At 30.6% G+C, this 17931-nt stretch overlaps 2 protein-coding genes across 2 annotated transcripts; both read left to right on the forward strand.

Annotated features, from left to right (window-relative positions):
* The first annotated feature begins 2576 nt into the window (after positions 1–2576).
* On the forward strand, positions 2577–3692 carry LOC11429994 (uncharacterized). The gene has a single exon (XM_003617556.4). It carries the CDS (start codon positions 2964–2966, stop codon positions 3546–3548), a length of 585 nt encoding a protein of 194 aa, XP_003617604.1. The 5' UTR covers positions 2577–2963; the 3' UTR covers positions 3549–3692.
* Positions 3693–10595: 6903 nt separating this feature from the next.
* LOC11426799 (uncharacterized) lies at positions 10596–11483 on the forward strand. The gene has a single exon (XM_003617557.4). The coding sequence runs from the start codon at positions 10719–10721 to the stop codon at positions 11313–11315; it is 597 nt and encodes a 198-aa protein (XP_003617605.3). The 5' UTR covers positions 10596–10718; the 3' UTR covers positions 11316–11483.
* The last annotated feature ends 6448 nt before the right edge of the window (positions 11484–17931 follow it).

A 17931-nucleotide genomic window follows, 5' to 3' on the forward strand; every position in this document is an offset into this window, starting at 1 on the left:
GGGGTTTGAACCCCATAAGTTACATATTATTATGCATTGTCCATACAAACTGAGTTAAACTCACGAGGACATCTTTGAACTTAACTATCAATTATTTTTTTAAATCTATAATTTTCTCAAAATTTACTATAACAAAAAAAAAAATTAAGTGAAAAAACATGCCAAAAACACGTAAAAAATACATCTATGTTTCGTAGTTTGGAAAAATACTTGTTAATACACATAATTTTTAACACATCAATATAACAAGATTTTTAATGGGGTGATAGAAATGATCAGCAAACGGAAGTTAACTACTGTTTAGGGTATTTTCAGAAATTCAAGTTGTTTGTGAACAATTGCTAGGTGTTTAAAGAGTAATTTTTAAATTTTTGCGAAGGGATGATCAAACAAGTAGCCCAACGTTAAGTCCATGAATAAAAGGAGCTATTTAGATTTTTTGACAAGAAAGAAAAAGAGAACAGAAAAATTGCTCTTTAGGCACCCATGATAAACTCTCATGCACCCTGAACCGATGAAAATACCCAAACGACGGTTAACGGTACAGTAGTTAACGGTCGATCCTTGATTTTTTTTTTTGTCTTGTTGAAATTGAACCAATAGTTTTTGTGGTCTACGACACACAAAAACTTCTATAAATTGGTTTATCTGATTCATTTGCAAACTACACCAAGCAATCATGACCACTTATCCAGCAAATCAAAACACCAAATTAGTCTCAATTAACTACAACGTGTGGAAACTAATTTGTTTAGGGTTTGAGTTGATATCACGTTGTTTGGCTTAAAGGACCAGCTAGACCAAATTATTCATTAACTCAACCATATAGACAAAAAAGGGTGAATAATGTTGGGTATCATCGTCCATCAATCGACTTAGATAGAAGCGTCCAGTTTACCCTGATGAAGCTTAAGAACGACGACAAAGTGAGAACCATGTTCTTAATATTTGGTCAGTACAAGGACCGGTCGAGTTGGACGCTTCCTTGTTAGATATTTTCATGATATTCAGGAAATTTTGATTTGGTCCAGGACCTACGATGAAATCAGGGCTTCCATGGATAAACCAGATGAAGAAGTTAGTTTTGCTAACCCGATATATTGTCTGTGTTTTATTACGTTGTTGCTTTACATTATTGAACTGTGTTGTTGGATTTATGTTTAATGTATGTTGTTGTTGTTGTGCATTCATGCCTGAACAACAGTCTTCTCTAGAGCTCATGCCTATTTACCCTTCCTGGCAACGATAGTTAATTGTCGTTGGGGATAATTTCGTCAATCCAAAGTGCTTGAGAATAAATTATAGGCACATAAAAGCAATTTTTTTTTAAAAGGAACTATTTGGGCTTTGGACGTAGAAAAAAAGAGGAACGTTTCTTTTTAGACCCCCTAGTATCCCTAAGAGGCCATAAATATACATTCGGTAGTTATCTATCGGGTGTACGTTTTTAATAAAAATGTACATCTGGTAGATAACTACTGGATGTGTATTTAGGGGGCTTAGAAATATTGAGGGGGCCTAAAGAACTTTATTTTATTTAGAATGTTTTTCATATTTTGTTTGACAAACTAATAATGCTTCTTGTTAATGCATCATAAGTTTGAGGGTAGATATTAGATAATAAAGTACTGAACTTAATCTATTGAGCCTTTATATTATTAAGTTAATAGTTTATTAAGTTTTTCATATACTCTCTTGTAACCTTTTGTGATGTTAAATTATTGATATTCTTTGAAATCCTTACATATATGTTGCTCTCATTTTCTCATTTTCTCATTCTTTCTTTTGTATTTGTATCGTTAACAAAATCAAACAAAAAAAAATACATCATACCAAAAATTTAGGAGCCAATTAACTTACAATAAACATGTTTTCTGTGGTATCCACACTGAAATGGATTGTGAGACCTGCTTCGAGGAAAACCTTTGCAATGAGGGCCAAGACCCAAGAGAAAAAGACAATAGAAATAATAGAAGGGTTCAAAACAAGTTTACATTCCAAGTTCCTTGCCTTATCAAAAAAAGTGAAAAGGTGGGGGAATATATATCCTTTCACCGACCTTATCAAACAACATCCAATAACACTGAAACCAATTCCCCTCTTGCATATTCTCTTGTCCTTTCCTTGTTATCTCATTTAATCATGTTGTAACAAGTTTAATTTCAACTTGCAAGTGTTATAATGTCATATGGACCTAATATTTGTGCCAAACTCAACTAATCAACTTAATATTTTTTTCTAATATGTCATACAGCTTTATTATTATACACTTATAATAAGCTCCTAAGCAATATTACCAAAGAATGAAGAGAAGAAGAAAATGGTTAATTCATTTGTTTAAATAAGTATCTATAATGTTATTGATTTTGCTGACAATATTGATAACGTTTTTGATATATTTTTCATAAAATAAGTTAACAAGTTGGTTTGCAAGTAGCATCTCTTATCCAAATTGGGTTAAATTTTGTGATATTATTATGATCAATTTGGTAAATAAAATATATATGGAGAACTATTTTTATGAATCAACAGCCTAGCTATCCACCTGCTCATATCATATCAGGTAGGCACTCACAAATAATTGACCTCAAGTATAGCTTGTTTCCTTCTACAATCCATAATTCCACCTGAATACAATCTCTTTTAACAATGATTTGTTTGTTGATTGCCACTTACCTTTATACTGGATATATAAGCTTTGATCATGATATAATTAATTCAATTGATTCAACCATAATTATACTAACACTAGCAAAATAAGTAAAACAACTCTTATTCTCAAACAACAATGATGTAACCAACAATTTCCACTATCTGTCTCTCTAACTCTCTCACTTCCACCCACCTTTATGTCATCTATATATATGTCTAGAAACCTACACTCATTCTCATGCTTTTATTCTTCCTACTACTTTTTCCTATACCACTAAGTCTAATTCCCTTTATCTTTCTCTATTATCAAGATGACCATGAACAAAGTTAATAAATCTCAAGTTATAGTTCTCTCTATCTTACTTCTTCTCCTTGTGATCACACCCTTGTTACCTTCCTCTCTCAGGCCTACTTACCTTTACTTAATCTTCAACATCCTTATCATTGCACTTGGAGCTGAAGCCGGTCTTTTGTCGGTGCTCTCCGAACCTTCTGAAGACAAAAAGCAACATGTTTCTGTTACACAACCGAAACATGAAATGCTAGAACAAGAAGAGAAAGAAGCATCTAACATAATAAACAATGCATATTCTGTTTCAGAAGAACAAAATGAAAACAAGCCTAAGGTTGTTGAAAAATCTGTATCTGAGAAGAAGATTGTGTATGTTGATGTTGGTGTTAGTAAAGTGGATAAGGTGAAAAAATGTCCTTCAATGCCAAGTATTTTTTTCATAGAAGATGGAGAAGATGATCTAGAAGTGAAGGATGAGGAGGTTGAAGTAGAAGATGAGATTTGTGGTGTTAATGGTCAAGAACTTTTTGCAAAAGCTGAAGCTTTCATTGGAAATTTCTACAAGCAGTTGAAGATGCAGAGAGAGGAATGCTGGGATTCTTAGTAAACCTATTTAGGACTTAAGTATTTTTTATTTTTTTATCAAGAATAAATATTTTTCTATGTTGTTAAATTAGGAACACTAGTTGTTGTGAGAGGATCCATTGTACATATTTTGATTTGGAATTGGAGGTTATGTTATATTCAACTCTCATTATCATCATATAAAGTTCATGTTACATATGGTGAAACTCATCACGTTAATTTGTTTCACTCTAAGTTTGACTTAGTGGATTAGAGTGATAAGGAGAGGAAGAAGGTTAGAGAATCTATATCCAACTATAGGAGTGTCAAAATCAGCTGTAATAGATAATGCACTTTTTTTCTTTTTTCTTTTCTGGTTCGACCCCGATCCCTGCATATAATATGCAATTTCTCTATCAACTGAGCTAAATTTACGGGGATTAGATAATGCACTTTTTAAGCGAATGTAATTAATCAATCTTTGACTAAACTTAACCTTTCAACATTATATTCATTAATTGATTGAGGGCTTGTGAGATGAGTCAACTACTTACTACATGTTATGAATAATTATAAGTTAGTGGATGTTCATTCTTGGTCTTCCACCTTCCTATAACCCCCATTAGTAAATGTATGGTTATAGTGGTCCTTAATTGATTTGATCATTCACTTAGGACCTATATTGTAATGTAAAGAACACACTTGTGAAGTAATACAATACACTCTTATGTTCTCTCTTTGTTTCTTTCTCTCTATTCTTATATACTTTATAATATCTTGCAATGCTAAGAATCAATTTCATAACACATTATGAGCACGAAGCTATGCCAATTTGAGGTAATACTAATTCTTGTTTTTTATGATATAACTTATTGTGTTGTATGCTTGTACGTATAGAAAATGTGTAGAAATTCTAATAGCAACATGATGTATATAAGTTATATATAAGTATGTTTCTGCAATCCCTTCTCTGACTGTTATGATTTGCCTCCATCATCATTACTTGATGCGTTGAAATTCATTGTTTTTATTTACTCATTAGTTGTTGAATTTTTGAATGACGATTTGTTATCAAAGTTGTGATCTCTGTATTAACAGAAATCAGTGACCACATTAGCCTTTTTTTTTTTTTTTTTTGAGGGACACATTAGCCTTTTTATTATCGAAAGATGTGAACAATATATAGCAGCTGGTATTATAACAGAAGATATTATATAAAATTGAATCCAACCTATATCATATAATACTTATGGCTCTCATCATACAATTTTCATTTAGTTATGCCTCATAATTCAAATCATGTGAAGTTTAAATAAATTTTCGCATGATCTTGAGGTAATATTGATTCTCATTACTTCTTTTTATGATATTTAGTTGAGATTGCTCATCAAATGATATTTGATTTTAGTGGTTGATATTTTTCTTGATCCATATTAGTTCAACGTAAGAAAATTTTCATTCTTTCATTCATAATATATTCATGCTAAATTGTTTGATTGATCTCCTTCAAACCTCTATTTGCTAAATGTAATTTTTATGATTATGTGAGCAATGATATTAATCTTTTTGACAATTGCCGCAGTAAACTAGAAATACATACGATTTTTTTTAATTTTTTTTTTCTTTCTTTCTATATTTTGGGTTCGAAAATCATATATTAGATTTCTCTCCTAACCATGTGCATATTTAAACATGAGTTCCTCCATAAAAGAGAACTTTTTATTGATTTGTTTGGAATTCACTTGTTAATACTTGTGCACGCATCAACTTCTTCATATTTATTAATATCATCTCTTATTGCGTCACAATTTTTAAATTTTACTATGAATTTTATTTAACTTGTTTATAGGTTTCATACTATATTTATAAAGTACTTTTCTACTTGGGTCTTGTGACTAAAAATCAATAGATTTATTTTTCTGAAATTTCAAAAAGAATTCTTCAAAATGCCATAGGTATGAAGAAAATATTTATTTATTTTTTTATTCATTTTAAATTCCGGAGGAATTTAACATTAAAATATCCCTGAAGGATTGTACAAACAATAAAGATATTATGATATAATTCTTGAAGAACTATGTTTTCTCTTAATATTAAAGCATCTTGGAAGGATTGCTCAAAGAATGAATATTATTTTTATAATGTTTATGAAGATTTGAGATATGGTTCTAGAAGAACTGATAAGTTAACATCAAGTATTTGTGAAAGATTTGCAAAATAAAAATATTGTGATTTTCCTTTGTCATTGTCGATAGAGATTTGTGGTTGAGTTCTTGAAGAACTAGATATTCATTCATAATTTAAATATATAAGATCTATTTGATCTTAGTATAAGTTGAATTTGCTCCTGAAGTAACAAAATCGAGAAAATAATATCAAGAATTGATATAGTAGAGATTATCATTTATATGATACATGCGAAGATGGTAAAACTTTATTATAACTTTTGATGATTATGATTTTTGCTACTAATGAGTTATGAGAAGGCATATAAATTAGAGATTAAAATTTAAGAACAATATTGTGTTGAATTAGAAGAGTTCCTGAAGAGCTAACACATTTAAAGAGAAAATATGTTTATTTCTATGTCATTTGAAATGCTTCTGAAGTAGCAAAATAAGTGAGTATCTTCAAGAATATTTTTGAAAGATCAGTCACATTTGTAATTGAACAAAGAGTGACTCTATTATATGGAATTCCTCGGTACTTAATTACAGCCGGCTCCATAATTCGGCAGTTAACTGCCGAGGAGCATTTGGATAAATTACTCGTGTTTTTCAGCCAATACATATGTGTGAACAACAATTCTCCTTATTTCTATGCTAATTCAAAAAATTACCCCATGTAAATTTTGTATTGAAGAATCTTGCCATGCTCTAGTCTTGTCAAAGAAAAAAGTGCAATGCAAGTGCCATCATCCATTAGTCTCATAAGGAATCCAAATCTAGTGTCGTTTGACTCAAAAGTTTGTATTGCTAGTAAGAAACGTGATCGAATATGTAATTTTAGGATCTCATATTTCTTCATTTATGGTAACAAAATTATATGAATGAAATCAACAACGTTATAAAAAGAATATGTATTAAAGAATTAAATTTAATTAAGGGAAAATTTAGGTGTATTTCCTTATTTAATTTCAGGTTTGAAATTCCTCGGCAGTTAACTGCTAAAATTTTCCTCGGCAGTTAACTGCAGCCGATTCTTTAAAATTTCAGTAATTAACTGCCAATGGACATTTGAATAATTTACTCATGTTTCTCAATCAAACCAAATGTGTCAACAACAATACTCAAGTATTTTCTTAACACGGGTGTGAAACACTAGTATGTGAATCTTAGTCATACAACAATAAATTAATAGTCCAGTAAAAAAAAATGATCCGTTATTAAGTAACGTGACTTAAAAAAAATGAACCACTTACTATTTAGATGTGACACATTTTGCAGCGTTATTGGTTTTCCAGTGGCTCCACATCTCTTTAGTCGCTCCATTCACAGGTCGTGATCATTTTCTTCAGTTCGGGTATCTTGTGAGATTACCGCGTTCTTCACATTCGATTTTTTAGATAATTTGGCTAGCTTGTGTCTATGTCATTTGGAAAGAATGGAATAACAGAGTTTTTCATCAGAAGGTTATGGATTCGCAAAGCATAGCGGACAAGGTCAAAAGACAATCTTTCCTTTGACTGAAATCTAATATGCCCACTTTTGTTTTCAGTTATCAAGACGGGCGGCGCCACCCTTTAGCTTGTATGGGTGTATTGACGTAATCTTCTTATTATTTCGGTTTTTCCTTTCATCACGGTGATCTTTTATTTAGCACCAATGAATTGACATTGTAAATTGTTTTGGGTGTTTGTCTTTTGCACATTTTGTGCGAGATGAATTACCTTTGATGATCTACATATTTCATTTTGACTTGTTAAAAAAATTATGACTTTAAGTTTTTATCTTACTCATAGTTTTTTCAAAAATATAATTAAGTTTTTATCTTACTCATAGTTTTTTCAAAAATATAATGGATGTATATATAAATATGAGCGAGTATCTCATTTCAATAACGGTGTAATTATATTTGCAAAAATGTGTGTCAATTTTGTGACAGGATATACATGAAGCTGGTGACAACTAGACCTCAGTAGTTACAAGTAATAATAATTCAATTTCTCTGTCATATGAAAAGCATTTGCTCATACTAGCTGTTTTGGTGTTTTTTATGGGTTTATTTATTATTTACTTAATTGCATTTTTTATTCTTAGTTTTAACCCGCTTATATAATTGGTTCATTTTTTGTCAAAACATTTGAATGAGAAACTATGAAATTATATTTTGAAAAAAGAACCAATTAAAACGAATAAGTCTTTCATTCAAATGTTTTAACAAAAAATGGTAAGTTAACAAAAATTTTCTTTGTCGTGACATAAAATCTAATTAACTGGGACGATTCTTCGTCAACAGGTTTTATGTCATGTCAATAAATAACTTGACATATCACTTTCATAACAAAGATTTCAACAAGAGACAAAAATACTAGATTTTAAAAAAGAGATAATAAATTTCATGAGCAAGTGAAAAAGAAGATCAATTCCAATTTCTGTGACTTATAAGAAATTATATCCGTATAAAATACAAGAATTGAAAGCTTGAAATTGTGTACAACTTTGTGAAGACCATATAATGATCTCAATCAATCATGATAGATAGATGGGGTCATCAATCAAAATACTAAAGATTCTTTCTTACTTCAGTGCTAAAAATTCCATTCATGTTTTTTTTCTTCATATATATGTAGTTGTGGCCATACGTGGGAGAAGGGTCCATATAATATGCAAAGGCATATTGTAAAAGATCCTTAATTATCTTACTTTTTTTTAATGATTTGTTCCCCACCAATATTCTTCACCTCCATGAATATGCAGAGTAACCAAAATTCCATATTGTTGTCATTCTTGATCCTATCTCAGAGTTAGTGTGTGTTTGGTATCACGGCGGGGAGAATTGATTTTGATAGAATTGAGTTTGAGAAAATTGATTTTGGTTAAAAGTGAGTTAGATATGAATTGATTATGTTTGGATACGCTTAATTAAAAGTGATTCTTTTGAGTTGATATTGTTTGGATACATTGAATCAAAATTGATTGTGAATGTATAATGACCATATTATCCCTTTAGTATTTAATTGTAGAAAATTTGGCATTTTATAAAAAATAAAAATAAAAAATAAGAATAAAAAAGATTGGACCTTATCCTTTAACCCATTGTCATCGTCTTCTCTAACCAAGAAAATCTACTCCCCCACTCACAAGAGTCGCAACAACAGCAAAAAAAAGTCTATATTGTACTCCATTGATGCACCAAGGCAAGAACTGAAATGTCCACTTCTAGCGTAATCAAACAAATTCGTTTCATTTTCTCTTTTTAAGTTTAATTCGTCAAATTTTCCCCTCTCTTATCTCTAAGTTTAATCAAACAAATTTGTTTTATTGACACTACAATTTCTGAAATCAACTGGTAAGAAAACAATAAAAGGAATAGGCATTAAGAAATGCAGAGATGGAAGACAAATTGAAATGGGTTGGGCAAGAGGAACTGGAAAGCCGAACAGATGTAAGGGAAAAGAGAGAGGTGATGGTGAGGGTAAAGAAGGAAAAATGTGAGTTATATAAATGTCAGTTAAATATAATAGAAGAATTGATTCTAGCCCACTGCAGAAGCTGAGATTTGTAGCTTCTCATAAAATTGATTTTGAAAGACAAAATCACTTTTAGAAAAGAAAACCAAACATGATGGAAAATAAAGAAACCACGGTGAAGGTCTCCAAACGGCGTTTGAGGCTAAAAAAAGCCATACCAAACAGGCACTTAAGCAACTATTTAACAGTGAAAGTGAAATTAAGTGAGAAAATTACTCTTTTCACTTCTCAAATTTCTCTTCTAACACAATTTTTTCATTGATCGACGAGTCGTATATTTTCTTGTGTGACAAGTAAAACTTCAACTTCCAAATGTTATAATGTCATATCATCCTAATATTTGTGCCAAAACTCAACTAATCAACTTAATATCTTGTTTCTAATATGTCATACAAATTAACTAAATATTTAATAAGCTCCTAAAACAATATCACAAAAGAATGTATAAAAGAAGTATAGAAGAAGAAATGATTAATTCAATTGTTTAAATAAATATCCGTAATTGAACCAAAAAAAAATATCTGTAATATGATAAGTTTGATATTCATCATAAAATAAATTAACAAGTTGGTTTGCAAGTAGCAATTCTTATATCCAAATTTAGTTAAATTTTGTGATATCATTATATCATCAATTTGGTAATAGTATATATATGTAGAACTATTTCTACCAATCAACAGCCTAGCATACTACCTGCTCATCAGGTAGGCACCTCATAATTGACCTCAAGAATTGCATGACAGACAAAATAATGAAATATATAGCCTGTTTTATTTCTACAATTAAGAATTCCACATGAATACACACCACTTTTAACAATCTTGATTAACAATGAATTTTTATTGATAGCCACTTACATTTGTAATGTGTAAGAATAATGTTTCTTAAAGGAAATATCTAAGTTGGTACTTGAAATTGTAAGCATTATTCAACTTAGTTTCCATCATTATAAATATAGCAAAACTATTTATGAAATTACAGATTTGCCCTTTTGTCTATATTTGTTATCCAATGCATCCTGAGATTATTATTAGGTTAGAGCATCCAGGTCCATACTCCCGATATTTGTGCTCTTAGTTTTAAACTTGTCTTTTATATTATTAAGTTAATGTTATTTTAGTCCTTGTAAATATCAATAAATGGACGGATTAAATTTAAATTTTACAATTTCAAAGATCATTTGAAAAACCACAATTTCAAGAGTATTTATTGTTTTTCTTAGAAATTTTCTGCCTTCCCTCACAATATTTTTGTACTTTCTTAGAGTGACACTGTCAATAGTAAAATATCTATTATTCTCAAAAACAATGATGTAACCAACAAATTCCACTATTTGTCTCTCTACTTCTCTCTGATCTCTTTCCACCTTTATGTCCTCTATATATAATGTCTAGAACACCACACTCAATCCCATGCTTTTTCTTCCTACTACTTTTTACTACCACCAACTCTTATATTCCCCTTCATCTTTTTTTATCATTCAAAGTTTCTTTCACTACTTTTTTTCACTCTCTAATCATGACCATGAACAAAGTTGATAAATCTCAAGTAATAGTTCTCTCTTTCCTAGCTTTTCTCCTTGTGATCACACCCTTCTTACCTTCTTTTCTTAGGCCCAGTTACCTTTACTTAATCTTCAACCTCCTTATCATTGCACTTGGAGCTGAAGCTGGACTTCTCTCAGTATTCTCTGAGCCTTCAGAAGACAGAAAACAACATATTTCTGCGTCTGTTACACAAAAACATGTAAGTTTAGAACCACAAGAGAAAGAAGCACGTGGCATAGTAAACAATGCATGTTCTGTCTCACAAGAACAAAAGGAAAAGAAGCCTAAGGTGGTTGAAAAATCTACATCTGAAAAGAAGATTGTTTTTGTTGGTGTTACAAAAGTTGAAAAGATGAAAAAGTGTCCTTCAATGGCAAGTATCTTTTTTATAGAAGATGGAGAAGATGATTTAGAAGTGAAGAATGAAGAGGTTGAAGTTGAAGATGAGATTTATGGTGTTAATGGACAAGAACTTTTTGCAAAAGCTGAGGCTTTCATAGGTAACTTCTACAAGCAATTGAAGATGCAAAGAGAAAAGTCTTGTGTGCTTCTTAGAAAAGCAATTTAGGACTTAATTAACTCTTTCTTAAGAATAAATAATTTTCCATGTTGTTAAATTTGGAACACTAGTTGTGAGGATCCATTGTACAGATTAGAGGATATGTTAGTCCAGTTTGCTAATATTCAATTATTATCATCAAATAAAGTTTATGTTAAAAAAGAATATTGAAAATTAGACTCGCTTTCTATAGACATATGTTTACACTATATGATACACGATCTTGCTAATGAATGCTTTAAGAGCGCTTTTTAAGAATTCCTTATTCTTAAAATGTTCATTGTAAAAGTCAAATAATTTAATTTTTAATACATTAAATTCATCACTTTTTATAAAAAGTTATCATTAAAGGTTGTTAAATAATACCCTTAAAACATTAGTTAACTTTAGCAGGGTGTTCATACGAATTCGGAGGCTCGGCTCTGTAAGTGAAAAGAGGCTCGTAATAAAATAAAAACGTTTTTTTTTTTAAAAGAACAATGTTTTATTTAAATTTTTTAAAAGACAAATACAAAGAGCCGTAAATATATGATACACCAAAAGGTGAAAATCACTACCGTATACATGAGAAACCTCAAACCACCCTAAAAAAAACATCAACCTAACACCAAAAGTAAGAGGACCCAATTCTAATAAGCCTAAAACAAGACAACAAAAGAGGAAAAAGAAATCAAATCCGGGAAGAAGAAAAGGAAAGTTTGATGGAATGATGGTAATGGAACGCGTGGTATCAAAGAGAAAGAGAATAAGAAGAAAAAAAATTAGTGGATTAATACTTAGTAGTACTATTGAATTATAATTTTTCTTTTTTTAAACTCATACCTAAGGAAGACTAAGCTCCAATGAGCTCTTTGCGCACGCTAATATTCAGCCCTGAACTTTAGCTATGATATATCATTCGTTCATATAAAATCCTTGTTTATTTAATTAGGTGAAACTCATAATCTTTAATTGTTTCACTGACTTATAAGTTTGACTTAGTTGATGGATTAGATTGATAAGGAGGGAGAATGTTTAATTTTGAATGCAAATACTAACTATCTTGATATTTTTCTTTTTAAAATATTACTATGTGTACTGTACAGCTGTCCTACTTTTTTTAGACATCAAATAAAATATTTATAAAATAACTGAGTTTTTTTGACAAATATAAAATAACTGAGTTGTTACGGCATGCATGACTATATATAATCAACATTTCAAAGGAGTCGACATTTTTTTGTTCAATATCCATGCATGATGCCCTTCTAACCAAATTTATTAATTGATCAAACCTTGGTTCAACTTATTTTTTTTTTTTTGGTACATCCTTGGTTCAACTTTACCTTTCAATTGTCAACATTATATTCATTGATGAGTTATGAGATAAAGCAATTTATTTACTACATGAATCACAAAATCAACATTAAAATTATTAAGTTATGATTAAAGACATTGATGTCACTAATTTTAGTTCAAACATCAAACTATTAAAAATAGAAAGAATATTTGTTGTTGCATTCTTGTTTTTCTTAAGTCGTCACGTATGACTGATGCAATGACCAACTTGTGAGCAATGAGCATGTTGATTTTTTTAATTGAATACAAATTTTGACACGATTTTGATATTTTATAAATATTTTTTCTTTCATTGGATGGTGATGAGAACGAGGCAGTAGTATGAGATGTATTTTATACGGTGTCAAACATTCAATGTCAATTTTTTGCATTCAAATACTAGCTCTACATTTTTTTGACAATCGAATGGTACGATTATCATTCAAAATTATGTAGTACAACACTAACGGTTGAATTGTCATTGGACGGTTTTGATTTCAAGACCAGTAAAACAATTTTGAAAAATAGAATAAAATATATATTAAAATCTAGACCGTTCGATCTCTCAAACAATTGCCAACGTCATAATTGTGGGAATGCTTCATATTACTCACTGCATTCAATCCAAACTATGAAACACGGACACACACACAACATTGAAAACAACATTGACACGGACATATATCAACATCAATAAAATTTTAAAATATTATTTAACTTAATGTAATTATAATAGTCAGTGTCGTATCAGACACAATACGTGTTGGATACTAAAATACATCGTCATTCAAAAGTGTCGGTGCATTAGAAGTCTAAAGTGTTGCTTCAAACCAAATAAGTGCCAAATGAGGAATTTTGAAGAAACCACGACTTTTTTTTCTGACCCTGTTTCCCAAATTAATTCCACTTTTGACCTCATATGAAAATTAATAACATAAATGACCCACTTTCACTTTTTTTAATTTTTTTTTTGTCCTGTAGTGGGCCATTACTGCCAATTGAAATGGCGGGAATGACAAATTTTAACACGTTTTCACTTTTTTTAATTTTTTTGTGCCGTTTTTTTTGTGGGCCATTACCGAGACTCAAAATGGAATATATAAGTTGTATATATTCCGAGACTCAAAACAAGTTGGCATTCTTTGATATATATGAAGGCAAAATACTAGTTTTTTTTTAGGGAAGGTGAAATACTAGCTAGTAGCAACATTATTTAACACAACTTTTTCTATCGATATGAGTTTCAAATAAATTTAGTTCAATTCATATGAATTTCTACTATTATAAAATAGCAGGAACAATTCATTTTCGGATGCTTAATTGAGTTCAGTTGATGGTGATGAGAGGTGAGGTGTTGTTGTTAGGAGTTTTGATAGGTATCGTTGTTTTTTGGAGGGGTTTGGTGTAAGCAGCAAGCGTTTAGATTTTGATTTGGTGGTCATTCGCGATAGAGTTAGAGGTTTTAGCTTATTATTTGGTTTATGCTGGTTTGTGGGGATTTAACTAGGTTTTAGTGTTGGCTTTGGGTTTGGAAGTTTGTTTTTATGGGTGTTGATGATAGTCTTGGGTGAAGTTGTGTCTTTATTGGTGTTTATGATGTACGATGTATGTATTTTCTTTTAGGTATTTTGCATATATACGACACTTTATCATACATTGTTCCTGTGTTGTCGTTCATGTTATTTTTGTGCAGAGATTTAGTTACTACTCCCTCTGTCCCTTAATACTTGACACAGTTGACCTTATTACGCATGTCAATGCATAACTTTGAACTTAAATACCTTGAATAATATATTAGGAAAAATCATGAAAATTTGATATTTTGAAAATACTCATCGAGACGAATCTAACGAAATCTTATATGATGTTATTTATCTTTGTATATTAGTTGAAAAATACGATCAAAGTTAGTTAGGTCAAAATTAAAAAATTCTAAATGGGTCAAGCATTAAGGGACGAAGGGAGTAATAAATTTGGTTGTTTAAAAAAATATGTCGATAAAACTTTTTAATTGGAAGATATAGAGAATCAATAGTACAAGTACACACTCAACCTATGTGAATGCTTTCAAATGCATGTATTCAATCTTATGTGGTTGTTAATGCCTTTAAATTTACCAAGAGTGGTACATCATACTGTAAAACAAAACAGGAAAATCCAAAAAGGCATTTTAAAATAATCACATAAGTATCCAATGGAATAAATTAATAACCACAGCTGTAGCTTTTTTTTTTTCCTTTCAAAAAAGGTCAAATGCTCAAACACCAACACTAATTAAACTCCTTAAACAATAGTATCAGGGACGGATTCCGAAATTTCAATAAGTGGGGTCAAAGTGGTTTATCATCTATACTTATTAATAAAGAGAAAACTTTTATTTAGCGTAGCCTATTTTCTTTCCCAAATTACCCTTCTTCTTTTATGAGAATTTCCCAATTTGCCAGTTAAAACTGAACAACAGTTTGAAAACTCCCTTCAAATCCTTCTTCTGTAAACCGTATGTCTTTTATGACTGAGAGAAATAGGGCGAAAGAGAGGAGTTACGATCATCAACTCATCAGAGAAGCCACAAGTGGACTTCTGCATACGGTAAATCATTGCTTTATGTCTTTTGTTATCTCTGTGTTCTCAATTTTTCCTTCCTCTTCATAATTATGTGTAATTGAATTTTCCATTTATGTATTTTTTTTTTTTTACAATACAGACAACAATTAAGGAAGAATTGTGAAATTTAAGCAAGGAACAATGAAGTGAAAATGAGAGTAAAAAGGAGTAAGACCAACGGATAACAAGGCAACATCATCTGTAATGACGAAAGAGCATGAGATGACCAACACAGGATAAGAAAATTAGACTGTTTTTTCCGACACTTGGCCACTGCTTGCTCCCATGGTCATTGAACGAGGCGACGTGAGTTACAATTAAGTTTTCTCTCTTATCATTTTGATACGTTAAAATTATTAAAAAATTGTTGATTCAGATTATTGAATTTTTTAAAATCTGCAAGTATATATGTTTGTTTCAATTTGATTTTTGTTGTCTCTTTTTTATCACATGTGTCAAATTTTTCTCCAATTTTCTTACTAATTTTTTCCCCTTATACTCTCCAGAAGAAGGCTGCAATCTTGGGTAAAACTTAATGTTCGTGTTCGTATTCAGTTTTTATAAGTTAGGGTTTGTTTCCTATGCAAAGTATTGTTTGTGTTTGTGTGAGTTTTAAAAACAATGTAAATTTTGTGTATCATTATTCATGAAACTTAATAACTAAAGATGTGAAACTTGATTACTAAATGCAATGAGGGTCTATAACATAAATAAAGGCAAACCACCTAATTTTGACATAAAAATGATTAGAACCACTAATTTCATTATTTCAGCATTGCAGGCACACAAAAGTGGTAGGCGATGATGACTCAAGACTATGTCTTTACTTTGATAAACACAAGGTAAATATACTGGTTTGATTACTTTCTTTCAAGGCTTGGTTAATCTAATTTAGGATGTTTAGTTTTTATTTGAAAATTGATGTTTGACTAGGAGAAGGCTTGCATTAAGTCACAATGTGCTTTGTATAGCCATAGATTCCACCAACGAAAGATAGATAGAAAAAAGAAAAAAAAAAGGTTTATCTGCATACCAAAGGAAAAATTTGAAGATGATTGTTTAAATTAATATTTCCAATTTTTCAAATGGATCCCTTTTGCTATTTGATTTGGATGAGAATATGAATTCGGAAGATAGCTTTCTTCCGTAGTCGGATAATCAACCAGATTAATATGTTTTGCAAACCATGTTATTAATTTTTAAACACATCCACGTTCTTTCAATTATATAGGAAGGAATAAGAGATGAGAGAAGAGTCTAGACATAACATCTACATGTATGTTTCCTTTACAAATTCCGATTTACAATCACAAACCAAAAGAAATTTTTTGTAATTAATCATTGATATATAAATATAATTTTGTAAAAACAAAAATTAGAAATTAGATAATTCAATTTCAATTTGTGCTTTGTAATTTCGTTGGGGTGCATCCTATTGAGAGTAAGAGAGAGATGAAGAAGGGGAAAAGGGAGGAAGAAGATGGAACAACTTGATGTAGCCTATTTTCCTCGACCATTAATTAAAGTGTTTAAGGTAAATGCAATTATATAGGCTATTGTTTCTTATTTTTATCTTTTTCTGTTTGATCTATTAATGATTCATTTCTTATTTTTATGGTCTGCCAAATCTCACCTGTTAATTTTGTGTATGGATGGTGATCCACACACCAACAAAAACATGAAGAAATAAGTTTAGGAAATTTGAAAGGCCTTTTCCTCATCACTGTATTGCCACAAACTAAGGTTATTCTATTAGAAAGGGGCATAAAAGCCTAAACAATCACTTCAAGAAGCCTATGCAGAAAGTTATGCGTCGTTGGCAATTTCCTTTTAAATTTCCTTCAATTTACCTTTACTACATTTACTTTAAACAATTGCATACACGCATTCCTTATTTTTGCTTTTAAAAATCATATTCCTTCTTTGTTGTGTTAATTGTTGTTCCTGATAAACTTTTAGCAAGTGTGCTAAAAATATCGAAGTAATAAAATAAGTTCGTATCAAGTTAATATCTAGGATATGTAAATTTTATAAGTTCCTGAGGCAGTAGGTTTGTGTGCATAAAAAGTAAATAAAATTTGTTGAAAGATGATTTGAGAAGGATGATTAAGCCGATGAATCCCCTATTGTTCTATATGAGTAGTTACCTCCTTTATTTACTAATTACTATTCAATCTTTACGACAAATTAACTAAGTAGTTTTGATCAATCTCTTAACTCAAAACCCTTTCCTAAGTTATAACTTTTTAATCTCTTAAACCGATTGAATAACCGCGGAAGCGATAGAAGAACGTTAATTCATGAGTCATGATCCTCAATTTTCTATTTCTAGGTTCCTATGTTGAATCAAACAGGATTACTATTTCAGGATTAAAAGGTAGTGTTAATAGTCATTCAATTCCTAATATCAATTCATGTAATTGCACGAAGCTAGGGTTAATAGTCATACAAAACAATTATCTGAAAAACAATAAACCGATAGAGTTCCGTCGTTGCCGGCTTTACTCCACAGTTTATATCCCACGGTGCTGTTGTTGTCTTCCCAAAACCATGTGGCCAAAATCGTGATCTCCTGTACGGCTCACTTTCCCAACGTCCACTTCACTCCGGTATGTGCGGCTGGCTTTCTTATATATAGGGATGTAACCTAGTTCTTTTCTTTCTCCACAAGCAAGTCACGCTTTTCTTTAATTTGATTTTCTCA

Source organism: Medicago truncatula, chromosome 5, assembly GCF_003473485.1.
Source record: "Medicago truncatula cultivar Jemalong A17 chromosome 5, MtrunA17r5.0-ANR, whole genome shotgun sequence".
Classification (NCBI taxonomy): domain Eukaryota; kingdom Viridiplantae; phylum Streptophyta; class Magnoliopsida; order Fabales; family Fabaceae; genus Medicago; species Medicago truncatula.